Source organism: Lipophrys pholis, assembly GCF_963383615.2.
Source record: "Lipophrys pholis genome assembly, chromosome: 9".
Taxonomy (NCBI): domain Eukaryota; kingdom Metazoa; phylum Chordata; class Actinopteri; order Blenniiformes; family Blenniidae; genus Lipophrys; species Lipophrys pholis.
Genome location: NC_137639.1, coordinates 26977713 through 27004267, shown reverse-complemented (window position 1 = coordinate 27004267; position 26555 = coordinate 26977713). Strand labels below are relative to the sequence as shown.

Sequence of the window (26555 nt, the reverse complement as noted above, 5' to 3'; positions counted from 1 at the left end):
TCTGCCAGATTGTTTAATTCCCGCTACACACTGCGGTTTTCTAAAAAGTATGCAGGATGTAAACAAAAACGAAAGCTCCGCTCACGTTCCGTCAGTTGTTGCGCGATCACATCGACTTGCGTCCATCGGAGCCTGCGACACGATCGAGTTTTCATTCGACATATCTTAATTTCATCTTGAATAAACCTTGACCTTTTTAAACTTTGATGTTTTTCTTTTTTGCGGTGCGGCGGATACGTGACGACAGCGTCTACAGTTTCGCAAAATCAAACAATTGCTCATGAAAATTGCTACAATCTCAACATAAAGTCGACTTTTAATAAAACCTTCTGGAGCAAAATAAAAATAAAAAAGTGAAATGTCCCAAAAACTTGTCTTATAGTTGTTGCATTTATGCAAGTTTTTGCAAATTCACCCGCTCTCATGCCAATGCCATAGCTTATGTCTCAGTGTTGTGGTCACTTGGTTATACATTTCTACAGTTTGCTTTGTGGTTGTGGCGGGGCGGGGCTTCACGTTTCACACCCCTGGTTTAACGCACAGCAATAACGGACGAATTGTGAGTGTGCAATAAGATTTTTGAGTAGAGAGGAGTGTCTTTGCACTGCTTCAAAACTGGTTCTGTTTTTATTTTTATTCCTAAAGTCTGAGAGTGTAACGTCATTCTAAACGGTGGTGTGACGTCTGAATGGCAATAAATCAGCTTAAAAAAACCCAACACATCCTCAAATCAATCAATCAATCAAATCAATCCCAAACTATGATGATATACGGGGAAAAACAGAAAGTACAGATGAGACGAGGGAGACGTGCCCTGTTAGAATAAAGAAAAAAAAAACAAGCAGCAGCGACAAACAGCACTCTTTAGATCTATATTTGAAATTTCAATAATTTAGTTGACACTGTGAATCACGGTAATTTACAGCGACTCATTAAATAATACATGTAAATGTACTCCTGGGACCTGAGAGTCATTAACATAATCATTTTGCTGAACTGAAATGAAATAAGGTAAGAGGAGACGCCGCTAAAGTCAATTTGCACTTGCAGCATGTGAGAGAAAAAGATCTTCAGGCGGAAGATGTTGAGCGAAAACCAACCCAAAGGCTGAGTTTTAGCTTTTGCAGCATTTCCCAGATCTTTAAAATACATCAGTCAAAATAAAGATATAAATACATGTCATGAATTCAGACGCCTCGCATAACAACACGTATAAATAATAAGTGAACGAGTTCAGGAGTGGATAGTTTGCCTATTATTCAAGGGAAAAAGAACCAGCAACTCAACTGTTAATATTATTATTAGTAATAGATTTTAACAGATTTTGAAACTAGATTAAATGGCAGTTACTTACATTAAAATATACATTTTAATCACTATTATTCACCTGTCCCCCCTCAGCTCTGTATTGTATACTTTATGATTACTGTTTATTTTTTCACCATAATTCAAATAATTTGTTGTCCTGACAATAAAGCTGTCTTTTCATTTTAAATACATTAAAGTAAGTATACGAGCTTGTGTTTCTTTGTGGTCGTCAAATCAATTCAATAGAAGTTTTGACACGAGATGGTAAATATTAGCTGGGATTTGAACCGAGGTCCACCATAGCCAGTTAAGTTAATGACCGGACCGTCATCAGACACACCAACCATAAGATAGAATCATTAACAATAACTACGAGCCCAGAGGAAATATCAATGATTCATATGTAAAAATAAGATAAAAATCAATTCATCATATATAGAATCCCAGTTGACATGTCAGATTTTCTATATATTCATAGCAGTCCCCCCCCACCGGGTGGTCCCGCTCTGGACTCACCGTCTCCAGGCCCAGCAGCACCAGCAGGGGGATGGTGGTCAGGCCTCCCTGGATCCACTCCCCCAGGGACACGGTGCCGTCGTGGTCGTAGTCGATCTCCTGCATCATCTCCTGGAGGATCTGCAAGAACCGGAGAGACGTCACAACAAAGCTTTTGAGGAATTAGTCACTTTTTTCACTACTCAGTTAGTGAATTTTCTGCTGTGTGTGCTTCTTTTCTTTTTTACTATCCTGTCTGTTGTACCACTGCAAATTTCTCCACGTGAGATAAATAAAGGATATCTTATCTTATCTTATATAAATTAGTGTGAACTAGTCGCTCTGAAACTTTATTTTAGGATTATTTATTTGTTTCTTTCTCACTATAATGCCAGTTGTTTTGCACTTTGTGTGTCAATCTAATAAATCGTTAAAAAAATCCACTGGTGTTGTTGAGGTTAAACGGTCATTACTTCCAAAAGCAAAAAATAAATAAATAAAAAAGCAAAACAAACAAACAATATAAATAAACAGTCATTATTTCCATCTGATATTTTCAGTTGCTTGCCGTCTACTATGGAGGATACTTGTTTCACATTAATGCAGAACTCAGCATTACAGCTGTTCTGGAAATAAATGGATTTATGATTGAATGACAACAAAAGAAATATGATATAAAATTATAAATCAAAAACATGCGGACAGATCTTAGAAATACATATATATATACATACATACACAACTCTGGATCTGGGCTAATGTTGAAATTACTTGAGGAAGTCAGTAAAGCGTCAGAATTAATGAGGTGTTCCTCCAATGAACAGGAGTTTGGTGTAATAGTGATTCTTGAGGCTGAAGAGGGACACAACACCTCTACAACCGATTTACAGAAACTCTATTCAAGATTATTACCTGTCAGTATTGTCACACATAAGTTCAGAATTTATTGCATTCATTATATTCATATTTCTAAGTATTACTAATTCACCACAATTTACAAGCAAATCGGTAAAAGCTACTGTAATCACAATAAAATAAGTAATTCAACACTATGCACATCAATATTTAAGTTTTTATCAATAGTAATAATAATAATAAATAAAAACAACAGTGCACATTAGATTTATAATCTCAATGTCACAATGTGTCAATAAATTTGTAATTATCTTTTAAACTAAACACTAATACTGAATGGTAATATTCACTGCTCAAGCTCAGTCTGTGTGACAGCAGCTTTAAGAGTGACACTGTTGTGCAAAGCTTTACCGTCACCCTTCAGTCTTCATATCAGTTAACGTACCGTCTCCGCATGGATCAATAAGTGCGTGTTCGGTGTAACAGATCTTACTGGCTTCAGCTCGGTCACGTCCCACTCCAGGTACTCGGCCACGTGCATCATCTGGGAGATGATGTGCTCCAGCTCCTGCGGCGAGGCCACAGTCGGTCATTACAGGCACCAAAACACAGTGTTTTACCTTCCTGTGTGCGGCGGCCTTCACGGGCTCATGCCACCAAACGTCTGTGGCGTGAATAGACTGACGAACAGCCGGTAATAGCGGGTTGTAAATGTCACTCTGGGGCGCAGGGAGGGTTGCACAAGGGGGGGGGAAACAAAGGCAGCGTGGGAAGAGCTGCAGGCCTGATGGTTTAATTACAGTGGTTTTGTGTGTGTGTGTGTGTGTGTGTGTGTGTGTGTGTGTGTGTGTGTGTGTGTGTGTGTGTGTCGGGGGGGGGGGGGGGGGGGGTTGACATTATTATGTAGGGGCAGGCTGGATCACTGAGGCACTTAAAAAAAAAATAAAAAATGCTGAGTATCATTGAGGCTGAAGGACGCCTCACTTATTTATTCCATTTAAATTAGAGTAGAAAGATTGTCATTCATCTTGTATCATAATTCATGCTGAAAACGACCTATACTGTACGCACACTGTGTATAAAGCACACGAGTTGCATTCAAAACCCATAAAACATGAAATCTTGGCATTCAAACCATCACTGCTGTAACTCCATCAATCTCGAATTTATAATTTTCTGCAGCTTCAGTGTGAATAAATGTCACATTCAGCTGATTTGATCCTTTCACTGCAACTCTGAATCAAAGTTTTTGAGAATAAAACTGCAAATGATCCAGAATGTGGAGGAGAGAGTGCAGATAAATGTCTTCAAATGTAAAAGTGAAAAGTCACAGAAAAAGAAAAAAGTTACAGATGCTTGTAAAGTAATTACAAGTTGGTGAGTTTTACTCGGAAAAGTGTTGAATTGAAGCAGAGCTGGGACATGAAATACTTATTTTGTACATCTGAACACGACAGATTCATTAAAAAAAAAAACATTTACCGAGCTGTCCAAGGAGCCGTTCCCGTCTGTGTCATAGAGGCGAAACATGACTGTGGAGACAAAGAGGACATGTTGACATACAGTGGTAACACCCTGTATGCAATTTTTAAAGTCTCACTGTGATTTTTTATATATATATATTTTTTTTAATCTATTTCAGCAGGAGACACTTGCAGCACTCTCTGGTGTAAATGTCACCGTGTGCTTCACTGCATTCACACCCGAAACAAAGCCCACATCTGAACGCTGCAACTCTTAAGTGTCCAACCAGATTACCACTTAAAAGCGTCGCCACGGAAACAAAACAGAACACAATGGCTGCGATTGGATGCCGCTTCACGTCACGACGCGGCACGTGTGCGAGTGTGCGAGAGTCGTGATGACGACGACGACGAGAACGTGAGCCGCAGATGGTTTCCTGGTGTTCACTGATAGAAAGCCTCCAAACCGTCCCGACCCTGGATGGCGACGCCCCAAGAGGCTGACGTCAGGCGGCGGCTCGCCGGGCCTCTAACGAGGAGCTAATGGGCGGCTTCCCGAGGGCAGTGTGACCTTCTGGTGCAAAGTGAGGAGGGGAGTGACGCCGGGGCCTGGAGTTCGGTTTTGGGAGTAGGTGATTGTGGTGACTGGAGGAGGTAATAAAGAGCAAAGGATGATGGGACACTGCCTGCAGTACGAACGTGGCGGAGACCGGGGGAAGAAAAGTGTTCTGGAGTTCTATACCTGGACTGCAGTCTTATTCTGGGATTAATTAGATTAGATCAGCACACATCCATCAAGTGTATCAAACTATTTCACATAGTCACGTTACCGTGGATTTAAAGCTGCGTTTTAGCTTTTAACCCAGTTAAAACCAGATTACCAGACTCCAAAGCCTGAAGTAGGATTTTCTCCTCATTGGAATGAAAGAAAAGTTTGCTAAATAACAGAAATGCATCCGAACCAATTGGAAAAATTGTGATCGACAGAGAAGCTGTACAGACTGAGGACGTCTTCTCGCTACACCGCTGTCCTGCATGTATTTTTGTCTGTACATGTTCTAAGTGTGTGGTGATCGCCCCCTTGTGGGCACTTGAGAGATCACAGAGACCAATAAGGTTCGCCTGTACTGTAAGTGGATTGTTGAGAGAAGTGGTGAAAAGTCTTGATTCATAGCAGAGATTAGTAGATTCACATCCCCGCCTCGCTCTGGGTTTGCATGTTCTTCCTGTCACAGTCCAAGAAGATGCATGTGTGGGTCATTGGTGACAAAGTGTGTGACGGTCTGTGTGTCTTCCTGTGTTTGTGATGAACTGGTGACCTTTCCTAGGTATAATCTGGGATTGGATAAAGTAGTATAGCAGACGGATGAATGGATTTTTATATATTTTTTTTTTGCACCAAAATGTCAATTTGACTTCTTGCGACTGGTATGCACAGAGAAAACAGAAAGTCGCAGGATGAATACCAGTGTGAAACAGGAACTTGCATGAGGTTGTTGTTTGTTTAGGGGGTTTTTTGTATCTATGTACCTTAAAAGTTTTGGCTTTTTTAAATGTTGCATTTCAGAAGAGCATGAAAACACAGCAGGTATGTAGGGACTCCCAGACCAGGCTGGGAACTTAAAGGACAACCATTAGAATGACAGACAGACCGATGACACATTTCCATACAAACGGAGGGAAACAACTGGAACAACGATTTAATGATGATAATCACAAGTGTGGAATATCAATATGTTGGTTAGACAGCAGGATCATTGCACAAGTCATTTAAATCATTAAAGTCCAAGAAAAAGGGCCGGAAAACAACCAAGCTGTGTTGCTAAAACAAACCAGCAGAGGGAGCCATCCGCCACAGGATTAATGTGGAGGCGCTCAGCCCAGGAGAGAAAGGTGGATTGTAAGAAGAGGTCAACCCTGAGACGACTAGTGACGCCCACACAAACAGCCAGCATCAGCTGAATTATTCAGTCATTCCTGCATTTAATGGACGGGAAGCCGATTAATAATTCAACAGATAGTTAGGATTTAAGGCAACAAGGGGGAAAAAATGGCTACTGCCCAATTAAGCGGTGTAACCTTGTGAATAAATGATGTGATAAGTGCAATTAAAACGTGTGTCAAGGCTGCTGCTGTGAGGCGTCCTGGTATTCCATCGCAGAGGTGTTACAGATCATGTCATAAAAAGCAGGAACAGTTTATTCAATTTGATTTAGCTTCAGAATCAGTTTAGGCTTCAGCTCGCCTGACCTCGTGTCCAGACATTCTCAAACCCTAAATTTGGCCAAAGTAAAAAGAAAAAGAAAAAGAAAGAGGGACATTTCACTGATTATCTCCACTGGCGTGAACGAAATGATGAGATTAAAACAAAAGCTGAATAAAGATGCAAACAAACAGGATAATTGTAGAAAACTGTCAAGCTTATCTTCTGATCTAATTCACTCTTTTTAAGTGAATTTAGGTTAAAAAAAAAAAGTTACTTGCCAATACCGAGTACCAATACAAGTATTAATGAATTAAATGTCATTATTAAGCCTAATTCACACTCCACTGAGACGTTAAACTCGTGAGTAACATCAGACTAACTCTGCTGGTCTGAATGTCTCTGCTCATTAGGTTGCTGGTGTTGAACAAACTATCGTTCGCTTCCGCTCGATATTTTGGTTGAATATCATTTACCGTTTTGTTGTTTATTTGTCATTCTCAATATTAAAAATTCTGCTGACGAATGATGTCATGTAATACTCGCCGGGTTGTATCGGGGATCTTTAATGAGAACTAGTAAGCCACACAGTATCGGACCTGATACCCGACACGGGTATCGGTGCATCCTGAGGTAAGTCAAAAATTCTTTTACCAAGGTGAAGTGAAAAGAAGTAAGTATTTTAGGTAAATACAACACAGAAGATTTACAAACAGGCATTTTAAGTGAATACAAATGGACATTTTAAGTAAGAACAACTTAGAGTTTGACTAAAGTTCGACCTACTTAAATGCAGAACTTAAAAGATTAAGTTAACTTTTTCAACTTAAAATTTTGAGTTTTGCCTACTTTTCTTTGAGAGAACGTTTCCACAATAGTTTAAGTCAAATGATTTTTCAACGGTTGCTCATTCGTGCTTTTTTCACTGCAGTCCGGCTGCTTACACTGTTCACGAGGTTCACCCTGATGATGGCGCTCTCGACCTCCACTCGGATCAAATGAGATGTGGAATCAAACCGTCAACTTTGGGATTTCAGGAGAAAAATTCCTATTAATTGAGCTTGAGTCACTCATGTGAACTAGTTCTTTTTCTAGGAGTGCCAGGTGGACTAATAGTCCGACTGTAGAAGTTTCATGTTCTCCATGTGCTGACATGAGTTCAGCTCTGCAGTCTGTGTTTGAGCAAAAAGCAGGTCAGACCCTGAACACGCAATGTCTTCTTATTTGTCTCTTAAACTGAGCTCCAGGCTCCATTTGCAAGGGGCTTTTGTTGCGTTATGGGTGTGTGTTTACACGACAACGATGGTCGGAGCCACTGAAAATGCAACTTTTTGAAAGAGCTCACAAGGTCCAACTATTTGAAATACGCTCCGAAAACGGGGGAAAACGCAACTTTTATGAAATTCTGAAAACTTTACTCACACTCGAGTTTGTCTTCGGGACGTCCGCCCTCCAGCAGCGACAGGTAACACACGATGTCCTTCAGCTGCACCGTGTCCAGGGGCCGGGGCGTGGCGGGAGTCTTCAGAGGGGTGGAGCTGCCTTTGATCAGCTTCAGTCCTGCGGCGAGACGGACCAAAGGTCAAAACGTCCTCCAGTGTCCACTGCTCCCAGGCCTGCTGCGTTCGGGCCGCTCACATTAAGTCGCAGGCATCTTACTTGGTCATCGGACGTTACAGCCAAACAGAACCGACACAGTTTCCCCATGTTTTCCCACTCTGGTCTGTGTCAAGTTGCGTCATTCATTTTAGAAGATAAAACACAAGATAACACTTAGGGAAACAAAGTTTTCTGGGACCGCGCAGAAGCGACACAGTCGACACATAAATCTGCAATGAGGGATCTTTTATTAAACACGGACAAGCTGTAGCCTTAAAGAACCTCAACAATACGAAGAGGAGGCCACAGCCAGGATACAACGGAATGAGCTCCACCACCTTGGAGGATCGATGTGAGTGTCAATGATCCACTAAACTAAACAAGGAAGACAAGTCCGAGCAAAGTCTTCGAACAGAATGAGAATCTGAGGTAATGTGACTTTTAAAAAAGCCACAGTCTTTTTCTTCCTCATGATAATGTATATATTGATTTCAACAGCGAATGAAAGCTTAATACCTTTGAAATGCCAACGACATCATATTTGTTTATGATTTTATAGACAAATCGGTGCAAATTTTAGACACAGTCTGATCAGACTGATGTTGAGCCGGTTTGTTTCTCAGGCTGCACGATTTCTGCAGCATTCAGAATATACATAAAAGTTAATTTTGTTAACGAATCGCAGTTGATGTCTTCTTTGCCATGTGTAAAAACCCGGCAGGACAGATCAGCACCACCAGTGAGCTGGTTTGGACCAGTGCGACATATTTTGGACACCTGAATACCCTAAAATTCAAACCTCTGACTACGACACTATTCATTGCCTTTGGTTGCCGTTGACAACAAAGTGTTATACAACCAAAATTTTAAATGGCAAAGAAAGGTTTTCAGAGTACAACGTTTTCTGTCCTTGTCTGTGTTGGAGAAAAGCAAGTTGTCAACATTATGTACTGAGTACCGTAATTTCCGGACTATTGAGCGCACCTGAATATAAGCCGCACCCACCTAATTTAAAAAGAAAAAACTAAATTTGTACAGATATAGGCTGCACTTGACTATAAGCCGCAGGTTTCCATATTGTAACAGGGTACGGATTTCACTGCGGGATTGCGTTTTTAGGAAAAAAGCCATTTTTAAACACGGCAGATGGAGCTCTGCGCTCCCTCTACTCCCCCCGATGACCCGATTGTCTGCTGTGTCTGGTCGGCCTCGTCTCCCAGTGAGTTCAAGGCCGTTTCCAAGTGAAAACTGACGAGTTTCGTTGCATTTTGGGTTTTTAAACTGTTTAAAAAAGGCTCCCAAGGTGGAACTTTCTGAAAATGCTCCAACTCTGTGGACACCGTCTCCATGTGGACGGACGGAACGCTGGTCCTGTGCGTGTGCACCACGGCCGTGTTGGTCCGTCTGTGTTCTCCTGCGTTATTCCTACTGTGTTCCTTAGACTGTTGAATAGTAACTCTGACCTTTGTTCTGACCGGCGTCTACTTTAATGGACATCGCTTACTGTTTGCAACTGGTCCTGAGTTTGTGTCCTCCACCCACGACAACGCCGCGTTGCCAATCTATAGCTTTTCCCGCAACAACAATAACTGTGCTCTCGCTTTTAAAATTAACAATCCTCCTTCAGCAAAATACTAATCTTATACCATCGAAGTGTCGGCACACACACACACGCACGCACGCACGCACGCACACACACACACACACACACACGATTGCATTTACCAAAAACAATCTGCATAAAGACACCTCACTCTTGATGTCATCACTGAATCATTATTTGACGTATACAGGGAAGTCGCTTTAATCACTATGCAGGAGAAAAGTTAAAATAAAAATCAAGCAGCAAACTGCATCTTCATTATGAATTATTCTTTAGCTTGCGTTGGAAATATCCCAGCCTAACAACAGTTCACTTCAGTGTATTGTGTTTGGTTCGCTGCTCTTCTTGGAAGAGCAGCCTCCATTATTCATCGCCGATAGTAGGCAGCGAGGGAGGTGTTGAGCCAAGTTGCAGAGTGCAGACTGAACCAACGCTGGTTACAAGTGTCATTTTAAAAATCAGTGAGTCATTACCACATATTAGTATGAACGCCGTAAACAAACACGAGTATTGCCAACGCAATTGGCAGCCGCTACGCTACAATTTACATCACGAACCACCGGGACGGACTTGGCAGAGGAAAAAAAAAAAAAAAAGAGAAGGCTGCCTGATGACACAAACAGTTATAGTGCTCAGACTTTTGTGGAAAACGGCAGACTTAAAGTGTCTTAATTGAGGAAATTGACAACAACGATTCATTGAAGAAATGCTGTGAGGGGGAGAGGTGCAAAACATAATCCTCCCCAACCTGCAATGTTTATGATCGGAGGAATTTGGTTTCTACACTTACCAGAGACCCTGGGCTTGTCAGACGATGAGGGACTGGGTTTGGGCCCCTTGTTGCTAAACGACATGAAGAGGTGTTGACAGAACTCTTCGGGGAGTTCGCTCTCCAGGAATGTTTGCATAAAGACCTTGAAGCCCTCAAAGTCGATCTCCTACAAAAAATAGAACACGTCACTTGTCATTGAGTTTCAAGGAATCGCACAAGATTTGCAGCACGAAGTAAGACGGCCCCGTTTCATTGCGAGTAAAATCGGCTTCACGAGGCTGCAGGATGCACGCTGCAGATCTGGGCTGTGGGCGGCGGAGGTCTATTTCAGTGAAGCTGCAGCGTCTTTACAGTCTTTGTACTTGCTTTTATCCCATTCCCTCTTCCTAGAGATGAAAGACACAGCTCTCAGTCTAATTGACCGAATCTGTAGCTCATGATCGGACGCCACAAAAGAGTCTGCACACGTCTTTCAACACGCTTGTTACCTGCGCTGCGCAAGGTGCTGATAAATAGTACGTATTACAGTTGCTTCTTTAAAAAAAAAAAAACAGAAGTTACAATCAACTAAAAAGTAACCTGCTTCACTTTGGATACCGTCCCATCTGGACACGCTGCTGTGATGCAAGGAGGAAGATGCTCTGGATTCTGGATTATAGCCTTTCTTCAAACGATTTGAACAAGACGTAGCAGCGAAACAGATCATCCACCAACACCGCTTTTTATAAAGGGAAGCTGACGTTTCTCTAGAGATGCTAAAGACAATGTTATTGCAGTCGGACGTCTTTCAGGAGGACTGAGGAAGTTCGGGATTAATGAGGCGTCCCTCTTCTAAACATGAGTTTCAGCCAAATAGTAACCAAGCTGCAGGTTTTTATGATGTTGATGTAAAAAGCTGTAAAACAGAAGCAGGCAGCAGCTCTGCAACTCTTCTCCTGAATGTCAAAAGTAGCAAACCCACTGAAACAACTGATCTTATAATATTAAATCAGATTGTAACACGCTACTGCCAAAGCTTGTGGAGCTTTTGTGTTACTTTATTAAAGTAATATCCACTATACTGTGCAATAAGTCGATTTCAGTGGTTGTTTGTACTTTCGAAATTCAGGGTTCAAGGCATTTAGCAAACCTCTTATATTCTGTGGGTCAGCAGAATATAAGTATTTAGCAAAACTGACAAACAACAAGTGAGAAAGAGAAGGAGACATTTACCTGGCTGAGGATTTCCTGCTTCTACAATCCGCAGCATGGAGGAAGTGAAGAAACTCAACATGTTCATCGAGTAAACAAAGTCAGGACATGTGGTGATGCTAAAAAAATACAATTTGATCTTCTACTTGAAGTGATTATTTAATACAAATGTGTCAAGTGTGTGAACACGACTGCGATTATTATCTTTTACCTTAAAATACAAAGAGGAAATACGACTTATTTTCATATGTGAGGCAACTGAGGTGAAGCGGAGCCAGGATGATATGAAAGTTATCCGTGTGTGTGTGTGTGTGTGTGTGTGTGTGTGTGTGTGTGTGTGTGTGTGTGTGTGTGTGTGTGTGTGTGTGTGTGTGTGTGTGTGTGTGTGTGTGTGTGTGTGTGTGCGTGTGTGTGTTGATCCTAGCGGCTGGATCAGATACGATCTGTTATATAAAGGATTCTAAAACGAGCGTACCTCCTCGGGATTGTATTTAGCCAACACACCATCTCCATGGAACTCCTGCAGGACATCCTTCAGCTTCTTAGTCGAGTCTGAGGATAAATATTTAGAGCATGTCAGTGCATTTACGATTTGCTTAGCGCCACACCGTCATTTACACATTTGATTTATGTTTCCATGAGTGACGTCGCTGTTTACCCGAGCGTATCTTTTATTAAACTTCTATTTTTCTTGTGGAGATCTGGACGGCGCGCTCACTCTGGACCATACGCGGTGCCATACGTGACAGGTTTCATTTGCATGCAGTATCTTGTGTTGTGGGGCGTCTTTCCCATTCAGTGAGTCAGAGTGGTGAAAAAGTGTCGTACACTCCCAGCAGGCAGGATTATGTCTGTACATGAGGTGAATCTTTATCTCTGTTATTATCTGCTGGGCGACGCTTCAGCTATTTCGGGGAGATGTGTCGCTATCAGGTAAATATTTGAGCTAAAAATCAATAACAACCTCCGGGGGGTAGAAACCATAGCAAAGGAGCACGTGGCAACTATTTTAATAGATCAAGTGACAATGTATAAGCAGAAGTGCTGGAGTTCTGTGATAAAATTAGGCTGTTAACAATATTTAAAAGTCCACACTTGATAGTCTGGGTTTAGTCAAATATGCATTAGAATTTAACTTGATCTGAAAAGGCCTCGTCTGTATGGATGTAAAGTTCAGTTAAACAACAAACTAATATCCTTCTATAACCAAGACACAAACTGGCTTCTCAGAAGTTACACAACATGCTCTTTAAATAACTAAAATAATTTCCCTTTGGCAATCAATGGTACAAAAAAGAATATTGAATAATGCCACTCCTGTATACAGAATGAAAACAAAAACAATCCCGAGTTTGGCTGTACGTATTCCAAAGATAAAAGATGTAATTCCTTCCAACTGATCCAACCCGTCCCCTCCTCTGGTGTGTTTTTGACTGCTTTAGCAATACATGCAGCTTCTTGAGCTTGTGCTTGTGATAAATCCTGAAATTAGACAGCCAACAGATCGCTGTTCCTCCCAAATATATGGTTGCATTAGCAACTTGTACTGCCGGCTGTCAGCATCCTTCTATCTGACTTGTATGATCAATAAACTATTAAACCAGGGTGTTAGACTGATGGCTGCTGTGGAGTTCTCCAGAGTGTCCTGATGGCCAGACATAAATATAAAGTTTATACGAGTTTGCGGGCAGCCACGGTATCCGCTTCATGCAGAGAAGAGGGGTGAGGTTAATATTAATGGCAGATACCGGGTTAGTTCGCAAAGAAACTCATTAACAGCCCGACAGAGTGATGGTTAATGGTCAAATACATAATATTTCAATTTAAGTCAATGGAGCTTATTAAGGATAAGCAGTCATTGCTGACACAGATCTTTTGTCAAAGTCAGAAAATTGTCAAACTTGCCTTTTATGTAATATAATAAAAGTTTGTGCCACAAGGTGGTGTATTGAGTTGCTCAGAGAAAATTCCAAAGGAGGAATTAACTACCATGGTTTGAATTCATGGCTGAAACACGGGATAGTCTAAATCAGGGATGGGCAACTAATTTCTCCAAAGGGCCACGTGAAAACTTATCACTACTATTGAGGTCCGACATACTCAATAAGAATTTTCTATTAATGAAAATAATAATACAAATATGAGATCTTTGGGGGGGAAAGTCCCAATCTTTGTCTGGTCATCATGATTATTTTTCTCAAAATTTTAAATCCTGTAAAATATTTTCCAATGTCAAACACCAATTGTGCGAGGTGAAAATCTGCTTGCCAAGGAGCAAGATCCAACTAATAATGTAATAATGGCACGACCCTTTTGAATTTAATAAGGAACAACATTACATTTAGTTGGACTCAGGAATTTCCAGTGACACGCCTGAGGGCCGGTCAAGCAGAGCTAATGATGCTAATGAGCTTATGGTGCCGAGGGTCTGGTCTACATGACCAGCAAAATTTATTTACCCATTGAACCCATTCTTGGCGACTTTGATTAGGAAAAAGAAGAACCAAAGAGACAAACTCAAGAAGCCAGGTGATGGACTGACTGGCACTAAACCGACGCTACAGCGCCAACAAATGTACAACAGAGGCGATTGGTATTATATATAGTGCCCCTTTAATAAGGCTGCATTGACATAAGCTCAGAAAATTCACACAACCAACTCCTGATATTCAGCCTTTTAGCTCTGGATGGTTATTTCTCGGTCATATGGATGGATGGATGGATGGATGGATGGATGGATGGATGGATGGATGGATCTTCAGCAACTCAAACCACACACAGTACATAACCACTGCACGTTGTTGGTGTTACACCCATTAGAGTCGCAGTCGGTGAGGGAGCAGGCTGGACTCGCCGCTCTCGTTATCCTTCTAAACGCGGCGTCGCACAAACAGCTGAGGATGCGGCGACTCTCGCTGTGATCACAAGCAGACAAACAGATGAGAACGCTCCTAATTAGTGCCGTTTTTCCGTGGAAAGGCCGCTGTAAGACGAATCAGAACCCCGACTGAAACAACAGAACTCCTGCGGGTGATTTATTCTCACTCGCTGTTTTATAACTCAGCTTTGGGCAAAAAAAAAATTACTTTATAAGAGAGGGATTTGCTGTGATAATTACTGAATGCTACGGAGGGTCTATGAGCTCAACGGCTAAATCAATTTGCTGCACCACAGAAAGCAGGTCTTACTGTTACTGAAGTTAATTAGGAGTTTTGTTTTCTCGCATGCTCTGGAGGGGCCTGTTCATCTGCGAACATGAGACACTGACTGCTTCTTACAAATTAAAGAAAGGTGCTTGGTTCGGATTGTACTTCATATCACGTAGCTTTTCGGTATCTGTAACAGTTTTAATGGCCGTTTATTGCATATTTAAGTACAAAGCACTGATTGCGAGCTCCAAATAGTGCAACTGCTTGAGCTCACGGGCATATGTTTGGTCTGGGAGCAGTTCTGAGGTGAACTTGTGTTTAGAAAACTGCACAGCGTGTGACAGATTGATATGCAGCTGCTTGCCGGAAAAGGCGAAAAGTCTGGGTCGTTAAAAAGGGGCTGATGGTTTTATTTCCACCAAAGTAAACCAGACATTATTTGCCAATTATCAGAGCCTTCGGACCACGGAGGGAAAGTTACTGCCAGGGTGTAGAGAAGAGACTCCAACCGACAGCGGGAACCTCAAATTCAGGAGCATCAAAATGAGGTTTGATTCCAGATCTCGTTTCAGAAAAGTTTTGCATTTACACGACAATGTTTAGAAAACAATGTCCGTTTCCACAGAAATGGCAGAAACGCTGAAGAACATGTAAGTTGGCATGTTGGATTACGAGCCGCCGCTGTTTTGTATCCAACATATTCTACCTTGAATTTTCTACTTTTTGCTCTCGGTGTTTTGGCACGACAAGGAGAGAGCGGCTCGAGTGGCTCAAAAACATGTGTTAAACACCCCCGAGTGCGAGTCCATCAAATAGATGAAGAGCCCCCTTCAAGTTGAGAAAGGAGAACCTTTCTTGGGTGAGGGAGTGTAAATATCCTGCGTTGTTATTTACAAGCAACGGCCAGGAGGGATCTTGAGGTCAGACTCAGGCAGAAGGGAGACTCTCAGTTTAACGGCCGTTCTAAATTCCTGTCATCACTTCTGGTCATGAACTTTGTTTTGGGTTTTTTTCATGCACTACTTTTTCTTTCCTGAAGTGACCACGTGGGAGTATGAAAGCTCAGAGAGACGACATGGAGATGGAGCATTTCCAGGGATGTGCTTGGTTGTACCAGATCCAGTAAACTTGTGGATGTTTTATATTATTACACTGGAATCAGTTCGTGTCCCGATGGTGGGATCTAGAAGGAGTAGCACTCGAGTCTCCATCGGCCACAAGTGAGAAGTTTTTGAAAAACACGGACACACGTGTAGTTTTGGTGTCACACCACTAGTGGGTGTTGTGTTGCTCCTGTGATACAATCACCCATGTATGTACGCAGAAAACAATTCAATGGAAACTTTCACTTTCCTTAAATCGGCCTCTTCTTCTTTGTATATTACGCATCCCGTATGTTCCCGCTTGATGCAGATGATGAGGGAGTGATGAGTCAGCAGTAAAAACACTCCTTCATTGTCACTGTGGGTCTACGCAGAGCATGTGCAGTAATCAGCGTTTCAGAAAAGTTGTATTTTCCCATTTTACACAAAGACGGCGAGTTTACAAAACTTTTCAGTCTGGAAGGCGTTTTCAAAATAAGCTCAGTTTTCAAAGACTCCGACTGCTGCCGTTGTGTGAGCTAAGATTTTACAAAAAGTAAACAAAACACTTCCTGGACCCTGTTTACACGAGTGAAGTGAAAATGCGAAACCTTCGTTGTGTTTTGGGTGTCGGTTAACCCGACAGCGGTGCTCGAAGCTCCTACGGTGGAAGTTTTCGAAAACGCTTCGACTGCATCTCCGTGGAAATGGGCGAAACGCTGCTTCTGCTCATGTGCACTACAACCACAGTAAATAATTCATCTGCACCAGCGCGAGCACATGGACCATAACAACAAGAGTGTCAGGACTCCCAGTCCAGATTCTCCAGGTAATTGGTAGTTTTCGAGTCGACAGTCACCGTAATAACAATCCACCTCCATCGGTCCATACAAATGTCTGTGTGCTCCCATTGCTAATGTTCATAGCCTACCATTCTCTGCGCGCGTACATGCGTGGTTTTCATTACACACCACGTGGTTCAACATGAAAACGACATTGTTTTTAGCGTGTCTGCCATTTCCCTGTGAACAGACATCGGTTTCATGAAAACGTGAAAATGATGCGTCTTCACTTGTGAAAACGGGACCTCATATTCAGGGACGCTCCTCCCCAAAGAAACCGCTGCGTGCGACCCACCATTGCATTCAAGTGTACATAAGTTCACCTGCCAAGAACGAATAGCAGGATGTCAAAGGAAAAATAAGAGGTATTGGAGAAAAGCAAGGCTTTGCATTAGAGTGAACAACCACTGACGGTTTGGATCCGTTCAAAATGAACATTTGATCTCTTTGTCGCCGAACGTCTTGCCGTTTGTTGGATCTTTGATTTTTCTCCGGATGCATTTTACCGACGGCGACTACAAATGAAACTGAACGGAGTGTGTGTGTCTTTATTATTGGCCGTCTTTATTAACACACCATCAAGGGAGTGATTATGAACCCGCAGCCTGTCGCATTCAGGAACACGCATTTCCCCAGTCGCGCTAATGATCGGGCCATTGTGCCACGCAGACTAATCAGGGGGACAAAACTCATTTTCATGTTTTGTGCGCTCAGAAATGCGCGGAGATTTTCTGCCACCTTAAAAGGTAAAATAATAAAGCCGCACACTGCCACACAGCTCATATTAGTAATTATGTGGCATAAAGAGGAACTGTAATTGTTGTGAGTCAGACCTTTGGTGCTTGCTTCGGCACACGGCCATTAAAGCCTTATGAAAGCCTGCGTGCGTGGCTCCATTAAACCACACAGAATGTGGAGGGGTGGGGGGTGGGGGGTGGGCGGGTGGGTGGGGGGGTGGGTACGGCGGAGGCGGGGAAGATGTGGTGCAGAGATGACTTTCGTTACAGCTCAGAGAAAGACATACTTTATTACCCGTGACTGCAGATTGCACACGTAGTCACACGGAGCTCGGTGAAACAAGGTGATCTAAAATCATCTGCGAGCGTGCCTTCACCGGCGCGTATCAAGATGGTTCTGCTCTCTCGGGCTGTGGCTTCAGCTACATCCACAGCGATATGGCGGGTCATTTGTTTATAGTTTGTGAGGTTTGTGCAAAAATAAGAGAATGAAACTAAAAGCCATAAGAAGAGGAGGGTAGAGGGAGTTAGATTTTTTTGTAAGTATTCGTGAAGCAAAAGTCGAGGGTTGACATCTAAAAATGTCTTGACTACTTGGATTAAATGGGAAAATTGAGAAGAACTCAAACTGCATAACTTTTACAGAGACTGAAAATGAATACATCCTTTAAAATAACTCATTTAGATAACTTCAATAACAGTAAAAATCCTGAGAAAAATCAGTTTTATTCTTTTTCCCCCCAATATATTCTTCAATTCAATTATTTTCCTGGCTATTTTGTAACCATGTACACAGCTGTGACTGCTAATCATTCACTTAAACATATTATTTCATATTAAATGAAAAACATAATAAACAGCAGGGATTTTAAATTACTCTGTCCCAAATAGAATCACTCAGTAATTGTTGCCATTGATATAATAACACAAAATATTTTGAGTATATTCCAGTCAAAGGCGATTGCAACAAGTCCTGTTTTTACTCCAGAATTAAAGGGAAAGAGTACGTTGCAATAGAAATTCTATTACAAGAGTAATTTATCAGAAATGTTACTTGCGGGGATCAATTATTAAAATATTGCACTGAATATGAGAGGTAATGGTTCAAAAGACTCCCGCTGCAACAATACATCTGTACTTCTTTTGGAAAAGGAGATCTAATTCAAATAATCCAAAGCGTTTGGACAATTACGGGCTTTTTCCTGATCCGCAGGTAGTTCAAGCTTTGGTCTTTTGCCAAATGATTTCTTTCCTTTTTCTTTTCTTTTGTTCAGCCCAGAACTGTGTGTGGGCGGTGCGCAGCATCCGGCAGTGAGCCTGCCAGATATCATCAAATTTTCCATTCCTGGTACAATTTCCAAATGATGAAACGTGTCAACATCTCGAAGCGTAACATAAACTCCAGGCATCGAGAGTGCAGTCCGCCGAGCGCGGAGGCCATTTGTTGAGCTGCAAATAAATCAGTCACAGCTCACCCCCGAAGATTAAACGCTTCAGCAGATCGAGTTCCCTTCGTCAGCGACGCATACTCACACTCTGCAATTACGACAACACAAAATTATATCATTAGAACACGGCCCGCTTAAGATTAACCACAGCGAATTTAACGGCGCTGCGATTTACAGCCACCGGGCTTCCCCCGTTACCTCGCTGGCTTGATGCTATCTGACTCCACTTTGTGTTCGTGTGCGGCGGCTTCTACCAATTCTTCGTTTCCATATATGAGGGGGAACGCTGAAGCCGGGGAGATCGAGCCAACTTTCCAGCAGTGATGAAGTGAAGAGCTGCTTAAAATACTCTAAACTTTGAGGGCGATTCGGTGGGGAAAAGCTCGCGGACAAACACCGACTCCAGCTAATGAGGGAAAAAAAATCCTCTCGTTTTGTTCTCTTGTGTTCTTGCAGGAGTTGGACAATTATTTACACCGAGCAACATTCACATAATGTGAATGTGAATGACAATGAGGCGCCGTTCACACAAAAACGTTTCAAGAGAAAATACCAAAAACGATGTAGTTAACATCTACAGCCACTAGTGGGTGCTGTTGGTTGTTTACCTTCGCCAACAAAAGTTGGGGCAAAGGTTATGTTTTTGACCGACTGTATTTATGTACTCATTTATTGGTTTTTGCAAAAACTATTAGCCCGAATTTGTCATCATCCAAAGACCAATCGATTAGATTCTGGGATGTTAACAAACAACCAATTCCGAATAAATCCCAATAAAGCTGCGAAAGCGGATGGGAGAGGCACCTCATGAAAATGATCAAAGGAGATCAGTGTCTGCTGCCATGGAGACACCCTGGAGACCTCCTGGAGGGCTACAACTCCAGCTGCTGTTAACCGTCTGAAAACAATGGGACCAAGAGATCATCATCATTTAACCGTAACATTCCAAGTTAGTGTTGGTGAAGGTGTGCGCTTTACCGAGTGGCTGTTTTAGTATTGTAATGAAATCACACACACACACACACACACACACACACACACACACACACACACACACACACACACACACACACACACACACACACACACACACACACACACACACACACACACACACACACACACACACACACACACACACACACACACACACACACACACACACACACACCCACCAGCAAGGACAGTTACTCAGACATTCATATGGACAGATGATAGAGTTGGATTGTTATTAATATTGTTGTTATTGTCCATCTACTGAGCATGTGCAGAACTATCTACTACGGTCATAGAGCACATGCGTAGCAGTTACAAACACTAAGTGTTTAAACTAAAGAGTTAAAACTACTGGAATTATCTATCCTTGCAGCAAGTACATTTTACCTGATAAGGAATCGTGTATAACATTGTATGTAATACATATGTAATAACATTTTAAAATCGAAAATTAAAGATTTTGCAGTAAAATCAAGGACTATCAAGGTATAAGTAAAAACGTTTCAAAACAAGCCAAATGATCCATAATGTCTAAAAATAAGATTTTAAATGTTGGCAAATGCCAAATTATTTGAGGTGTTTTAAAAACATTCCTCCTTTTAAACAAAGACAGATTTGGAGCTTTTTCAAAAAGTTGTGTTTCCAGTGGCTCCGAGCGCCATTGTTGTGTGAATAATGACGATAAAACAACTGGATCAGAACATCTTAATAAAGTGTTGACGGTCTTCAGAGGTCAGCATCTGTCCAACGTGGCCCAACAAATGAAAACGGCTGAACTGAGAACGGAGTCATCGATAAACAAGGTCCCACCTATAACCTCCGGGATTTATAAGATCTGCTGCAATTATATTTGTTCCAGATTCCACAGCACATCTTCAGAGGTCCAGTGGAGTCAAGATCATAACGCTATGGCTCATTGGTGTATTCGCATTTTACAATTTCCGTGTGCAACAAATGCAGAAATAAAAGAATTGGTTTGACAGGAATGAACCATCCACGGAATCTAAACAAATCTGAACTGTGATCTTTTGGAATTGTCAAAGGAATATTAAAGCAAATACAATATTAATACAAATAGATGGGATTGACAATGTAAGAAGTCATGAAAAGAATTTTCTCAGAGTAATACTGGATGAAAGAAATAAATAAGTTAAACGCGTACAAAACAAACTGTTCGGAAGCCATTTAATACTCAGTACAACAAAACACTTTCTGGGCCAAAGTTCACTCCACATTCTCTACTATTCACTCATATCACCATATTTAAATTACTGTGTGTAGAAAAACAAAAAACAAAAAAACACCCCCACACAGGGTGCAAACAGACAGACTGGAGACGGGGTGGGATTTAATAAGCTTATGCTTCTTCCTACTCCTTTTTCAGCACGTTAAAGATTTTATTTTCATTGTATTCATTGTTTTGTTTTTACTCGTCATGTTCGAAATAAAATGAACGAGCGAAAAGATTTAAAGGTGAAAACATATTGATATATATAAAAAAAACTTCTGTATAATGCAACCATATCCAGGTATTTTGATCTATAAAAGAAAAAGTCCAACTTTCATTTGCATTCATAAGAATCAGTCCGTCCATTAACCCGTTTTTCTATACAATCTTCCATCCAGTTTCCCAGCTGCCTGTGGGACGAAGGCAGGTTACACCCTGGACCGGTCACCAGGCCATCACAGACAAACAGTCACACTCGCCCATATTTACACCCACGGGCACTTTAGAGTCATCAGTCAACCCTAAACCCATATCATTTAGACTGTGAGGGGAAAACCACACCAAGAAGATGCAAACTCCACACAAAAAAGGCCTGAAACTGCCCCCCCAAAAAAATCAACAACAAAAATAAATCATCCAGCAAAAAGTACCATCATGCTGAAGCAGTAATATTAGTGACATACTACAAGACTCAAACACATGATCGGGAAGAGGAAGGAAATGATCTATAAGAAATTTGAAATTGAGAAATTGTCTCAGTCGGTGTCCTCTGAATTTTAATTCTTCAGAAGTGGCTGGTTGATGAAGGAAACGATCATCCATATAAGGAAAGCAGAAATTAGATTTATAATCCCACAGTATTTTTCAAAAGGAGTTAAAAAAAAAAACATATCAGTGACATGCTGGAGCCAGGTTGAAAAACTGATCATTTTTAAAACTCAGGCTATTTTACTATGACACGTCATGTGATCTACAAGGCAGGTTTTTAGTGGACGTGAAGTGTTTTTACATGTAGTGTTTTATATGTAGAAATACTTTTTACTTTACTGATTATCGGCTTGTTTCAATATGTGTTTCAGGAAACAACATTTTTTATCTTTTGGGTTTTGTCTTACACTACAAAACGTTGAAACTGTGGAAATAAATGTGTAATAAGGTTCTTTTTAAGTTCAGAATAAAAAAAATTATCTTTTCTCTTTGGGATCAAGTCGTTAATACGCGCAACAAAAGGTTAGTGTCACAAATGTTTGTTTATCATGTTTTTTTTCTGCACTTCTGGAATCTACAAGCTATTGAGACGTGAATCAGAGTGTCGGGATTGATCTTCTATTCCTCTGGCAATTCATCAGTAAGGACACGGTATATGAAAATACAAAATCTGTCATTCAATGGCTTTCAGAAGGTATTTTCTTTCTAAAAGTAAAAAAACAAACAATAAAAAAAAAATCAAAAAGCAAGTGGAGCTCGGTGAGCGAGCGCATGTGACCAGGTGCCTCTGGTGAAAATGTCATCTGTCCCTTTTGCTGCCGCTACCGTCCTCGAAAACAAACACAAACTGTCCTCAACACAGCGAGACGCAGAGGAGGAGCGCGTTCTCTACTCACACTGAGTGTACTCCTGCAGCAGGGCGAACTCGCCCGGGGTCAGGGTGACCCATTGGTCCGGGCTGCTCATCGTTTCAGGGCTCCGCTCTGTGGCCACCGAGCATTCCCCGGACAGCGGCACACAGCAGGGGGGGTCTCACACTGCAAAACAACAGCAAAAGGTTTTTTTAGTTTTTTTGATAATCCAAAAGTAGGGAAAACAGTCACGCCTGTCAATTTCACTATGTGCACGACGTAGATGGAGTCAATTGCAGGTCGAAAAATATCAGTTACAGCAAACATCTGTGAAACATTCGGTCAAGTTTAAGTAGATTTATCTTTCTGTTCCCATTTTTTATCCACATGCACTGTCATTTGTACCATCTCTAAAGAAAGCCAATGTTTCTGAAACTCAATACACTTTGCATTTCAAATGAACCCTCTGATAAACAAATCAAATTTAAAAAAAGAGGTAATTTAACATCCCGTTTATGATTCAAACTGTAATAACTGCAGCCAATAATGTAATAATACACACATTAAATGGATTTTTTATATTAATCTAATAACTTACATTTCAGGAAAAATGTTATTACAATAATGGCTCAAATATCGTATTACACTGTAGGGAAATTATTACGTTACGGATTTTATTACATTGAAAAACTCCAAAATTTGACATTATTGGTTGTTCCAATCTTTGTGTTTGTCAACGTCAACACAATGACTTGGCATTTAAATCAAATAATTCCAAAGACAATTTGAAGCTGAGAATTTAAAAAAAAAGAATATTTGGCATCATGTTTTACATGATGACACGTCATTTTAAGATCTTTATTCTGAGAAAAAGCACTATTTTTTGAAAAAAAACAACAAAAAACAAAAAAAACCCACTTCAAATAATGAAGAAGCACTTGCAGATGAAAAGGTAATAAAAAAACAACAACTATGATTTAGCGTTGCAGTTGAACTCAAACACAGCACATGATCCATCATATTGATCATGATAACATAGAAGGTATCCATTTTGATTTCTGAGTTAAGAAAATCTCAGAAGGTGAGCTTGAAAAGAAACGACACAAAATGTCTTCAACAAATAGAAAGCTGGTTGGATAGAGATAGAAAAAAGAAAAAAGCAGCAGCATTAAAAGCTTTGTTTTCAAATGATTTGACATCAGTCTGACTGGTTGCCATGTTTGCAGAACGACCCGGTTCAAGCTGAAGCAGCTGCTTTTGAACGGAGCCCAATGACGATGTGTTTCAGGACCTGCAGGTGATATAAAGCAGGATAACATCCTGTACCAGAGGCAGGACACAGAGGACCCATCCGCCCAATGGTGTGCCAATCAAAGTGATTGAGGTGTTCCAGGATGTGACATCCGGGACACGGTGAAGCTCGTCTTTTGATTAAATCCAGGTATCACTTATCCGTGTGACACAAACACGTCCCTGTTTGAGTCGCACTAATTCGCTCAACATCAGCAGCTCTGCTATTGAGCGTCACATGACCTTGCTGCCCCTCTTGTTTGCAGGATGAATGTGCATGTATTGTGCAGGAACTTGTTTGTGTCTGTGTCACTCGGGCGCGTGTGTGTGTGTGTGTGTGTGTGTGTGTGTGTGTGTGTGTGTGTGTGTGTGTGTGTGTGTGTGTCACATCACGATGAAGCATCTGACCCAGTTACTGGGAACTGAAACCCTGGATCAACAAGTGGCGTTCATTCATGTGGAGGATGGATGAGCGTGCATTTCTGCACCCGTGTGTGTGAATAATATACATCAGCAAGCTCGTAATGATTGTATAATTGTGTGTGTGTGTGTGTGTGTGTGTGTGTGTTCACGTGTCATATTTGACGGCGAAGAGATGATTGGAGAATCAAAACCGCAATGAAATATTAACCTGAGCCACACACACAAAAACACACGCACACACACACGCACACACACACACACACACAAAAACACACACACAAACACAAGCACACACACAAAAACACACACACACACACACACACACACAATGTGTTGCTGCGTTAGCCCGCTGCTGCGTGGGAATCAGCCACCCTCGCAATAAACTTTGATCTGCCTTCGGAGCTTCAACTAGAAACGCTCTGCGATGCTCTTTTTCTTTTTAATGCTTCACACGGACAGCAACAAAAATAATACAAATAAATAAATAAATAAAAGGGGAGCTGCTGGAGAATCGTGTCCTCCAGTGAGTCTGATCCAGTACAGCGATGCCCTCTCCTGTGGAGAAGCCGCCTGATGTGTGCAGTGTGTTCCTGTTGTGCATTGCAGTGCATCCCCCCCCCCCCCACCCCCGTCAAGAATCCAAACCCCACCGGATCGGTTCGGTTGTCCTCCCGTGGTGCAGAGAGGAGACGACACATGTCTACGGGCTGTTAGTCGTCCCTGCGACACGTCCAACACCATGAATGAAAGGGGACGCCAGCACGCCGCTCACCTGCTGCAGAGCCGGAGGAGCGAGCCGAGGGAGGAGTCCTCCGCCACGGGCTGATGTTTTCAGATGAAGCTCCTCGCTCACATTCCCCGCGGATCCTCCTCTGGATCGTCCGGGAGCTGCGAGGCGAGGGAGAACACGAGCGGCGGCGGCGGCAGAGGCAGCAGCCGTCCTCTCTGCTGCATGACACAGTGCGAGTATGTGGATGGGTTACTGTTTGTTTTTCTCCAGCAGTGTCTGGTCGGAGAGCGAGAGAGAGAGAGAGAGAGAGAGAGAGAGAGAGGAGAATTATCCAACACTGCTGTGCCTGCAATGATCAGTTTCCATACTCCCGCCTGCTCACGTCACATCCCTCCATCCCTCCCCTCACACAGCTCTGGTCCTCACATTCCCTCCTCCTCCCTGGAAAAATAAATAAATAAATAAATAAATAAAACCCGAAGGTCCTATGCACGCCTGCTTTCCCTGCCTCCCTCCTCCTCCTCCTCCTCCTCCTCCTCCTCCTCCTCCTCCTCCTCCTCCTCCTCCTCCTCTCCCATCCTGCCCCTTCTTGCCTCCCTCCTCCTCTCAAGTCATCCGGTCATCGGAGCACGGCGCATCAGCTGGTCGCAATAGCTTTCAGCACGGCGGGCGGCGGGCGGCGACCTGTGGGAGATATCCTCCAGGAAGGAGAGAACGATGAAGAAAGGAGGGGGGGGATGAATGTCAGAGGAGAAGTAGAGACAAATAAAAGAAATATGGAAATGATGCGTAGAGTGAAAAGGTGGGAGATGGCAGCAGATTTCAATGCAGCCATTTTATTTGTTGAATTATCATTTAACCCAGAGGAAAGAAAAACACAGACGTGAAAGCTTCCATACACAGAGTCAGAAAATACATTAGAACGGACAAATTTAACTAAATAAGCTGTTTGATGTTGACAAAATATTTTTTGGGTGTGAAATGTTTGCATCATCCTTCTTGTACATATATAAATAAATAGATGATTTGGAAAAGGTTTAGTTCCCAGAATCAAAACATGTGGATCAAACCTCCTTCTGAAAGCGTCAGTTCATTAACGTCATGTTAAAACACTACGGCTTACTGCAGGAGGAAACGTCTCTACTGATGCATGATTTCTTTAAAATGCAAATTCTCTAAATGTAATTTTTGTTAATTTTTTAACCATTTAAATGAGCTGAAATTTTATTTTGAAGTTCCTTCTTCGTTTCGTACCTCGTGCAGAGGTGGTTCGCGACAACACGTGTATCGTTTGGATATTGAGTAGAAATTCAGCTTCATGGCCTTTAATAAGTGCTGATATCGGTACCGGCAAGTAGCTAAAGGTTAGTACTCATCCTCGTCCTTTAAAAAAGTGGCGTCAGTGCATCCCTCCTGAAAACACAAGTTACACAAACTGCGACACACAAACCAAAGAAATAAATGGAAAGCCTCCAACTGGCCATGACTAAAATATAAAGTATAGCATATATGTAAAAGTAACGGTCACATACAGTAACTCACTTTAAATGTAACAGTTCAAATGAATGTAGAATGATTGTCC

At 41.8% G+C, this 26555-nt stretch overlaps 1 protein-coding gene across 1 annotated transcript in view; it reads right to left on the bottom strand.

Annotated features, from left to right (window-relative positions):
• dgkb (diacylglycerol kinase, beta) overlaps positions 1 to 25312 on the bottom strand; it is a 30358-nt gene extending 5046 nt beyond the window's left edge. The window contains exons 1-9 of the mRNA XM_080471969.1: positions 25016 to 25312; positions 22576 to 22716; positions 11965 to 12041; positions 11511 to 11531; positions 10317 to 10464; positions 7747 to 7884; positions 4141 to 4190; positions 3152 to 3226; positions 1825 to 1944 (exon numbers count right to left, since the gene is read on the bottom strand). Of these exons, the coding sequence (XP_080328095.1) occupies positions 1825 to 1944; positions 3152 to 3226; positions 4141 to 4190; positions 7747 to 7884; positions 10317 to 10464; positions 11511 to 11531; positions 11965 to 12041; positions 22576 to 22645 (699 nt within the window). The 5' untranslated portion in view covers positions 22646 to 22716; positions 25016 to 25312. The remainder of the gene's footprint in view (positions 1 to 1824; positions 1945 to 3151; positions 3227 to 4140; positions 4191 to 7746; positions 7885 to 10316; positions 10465 to 11510; positions 11532 to 11964; positions 12042 to 22575; positions 22717 to 25015) is intronic.
• Positions 25313 to 26555: the final 1243 nt, after the last annotated feature.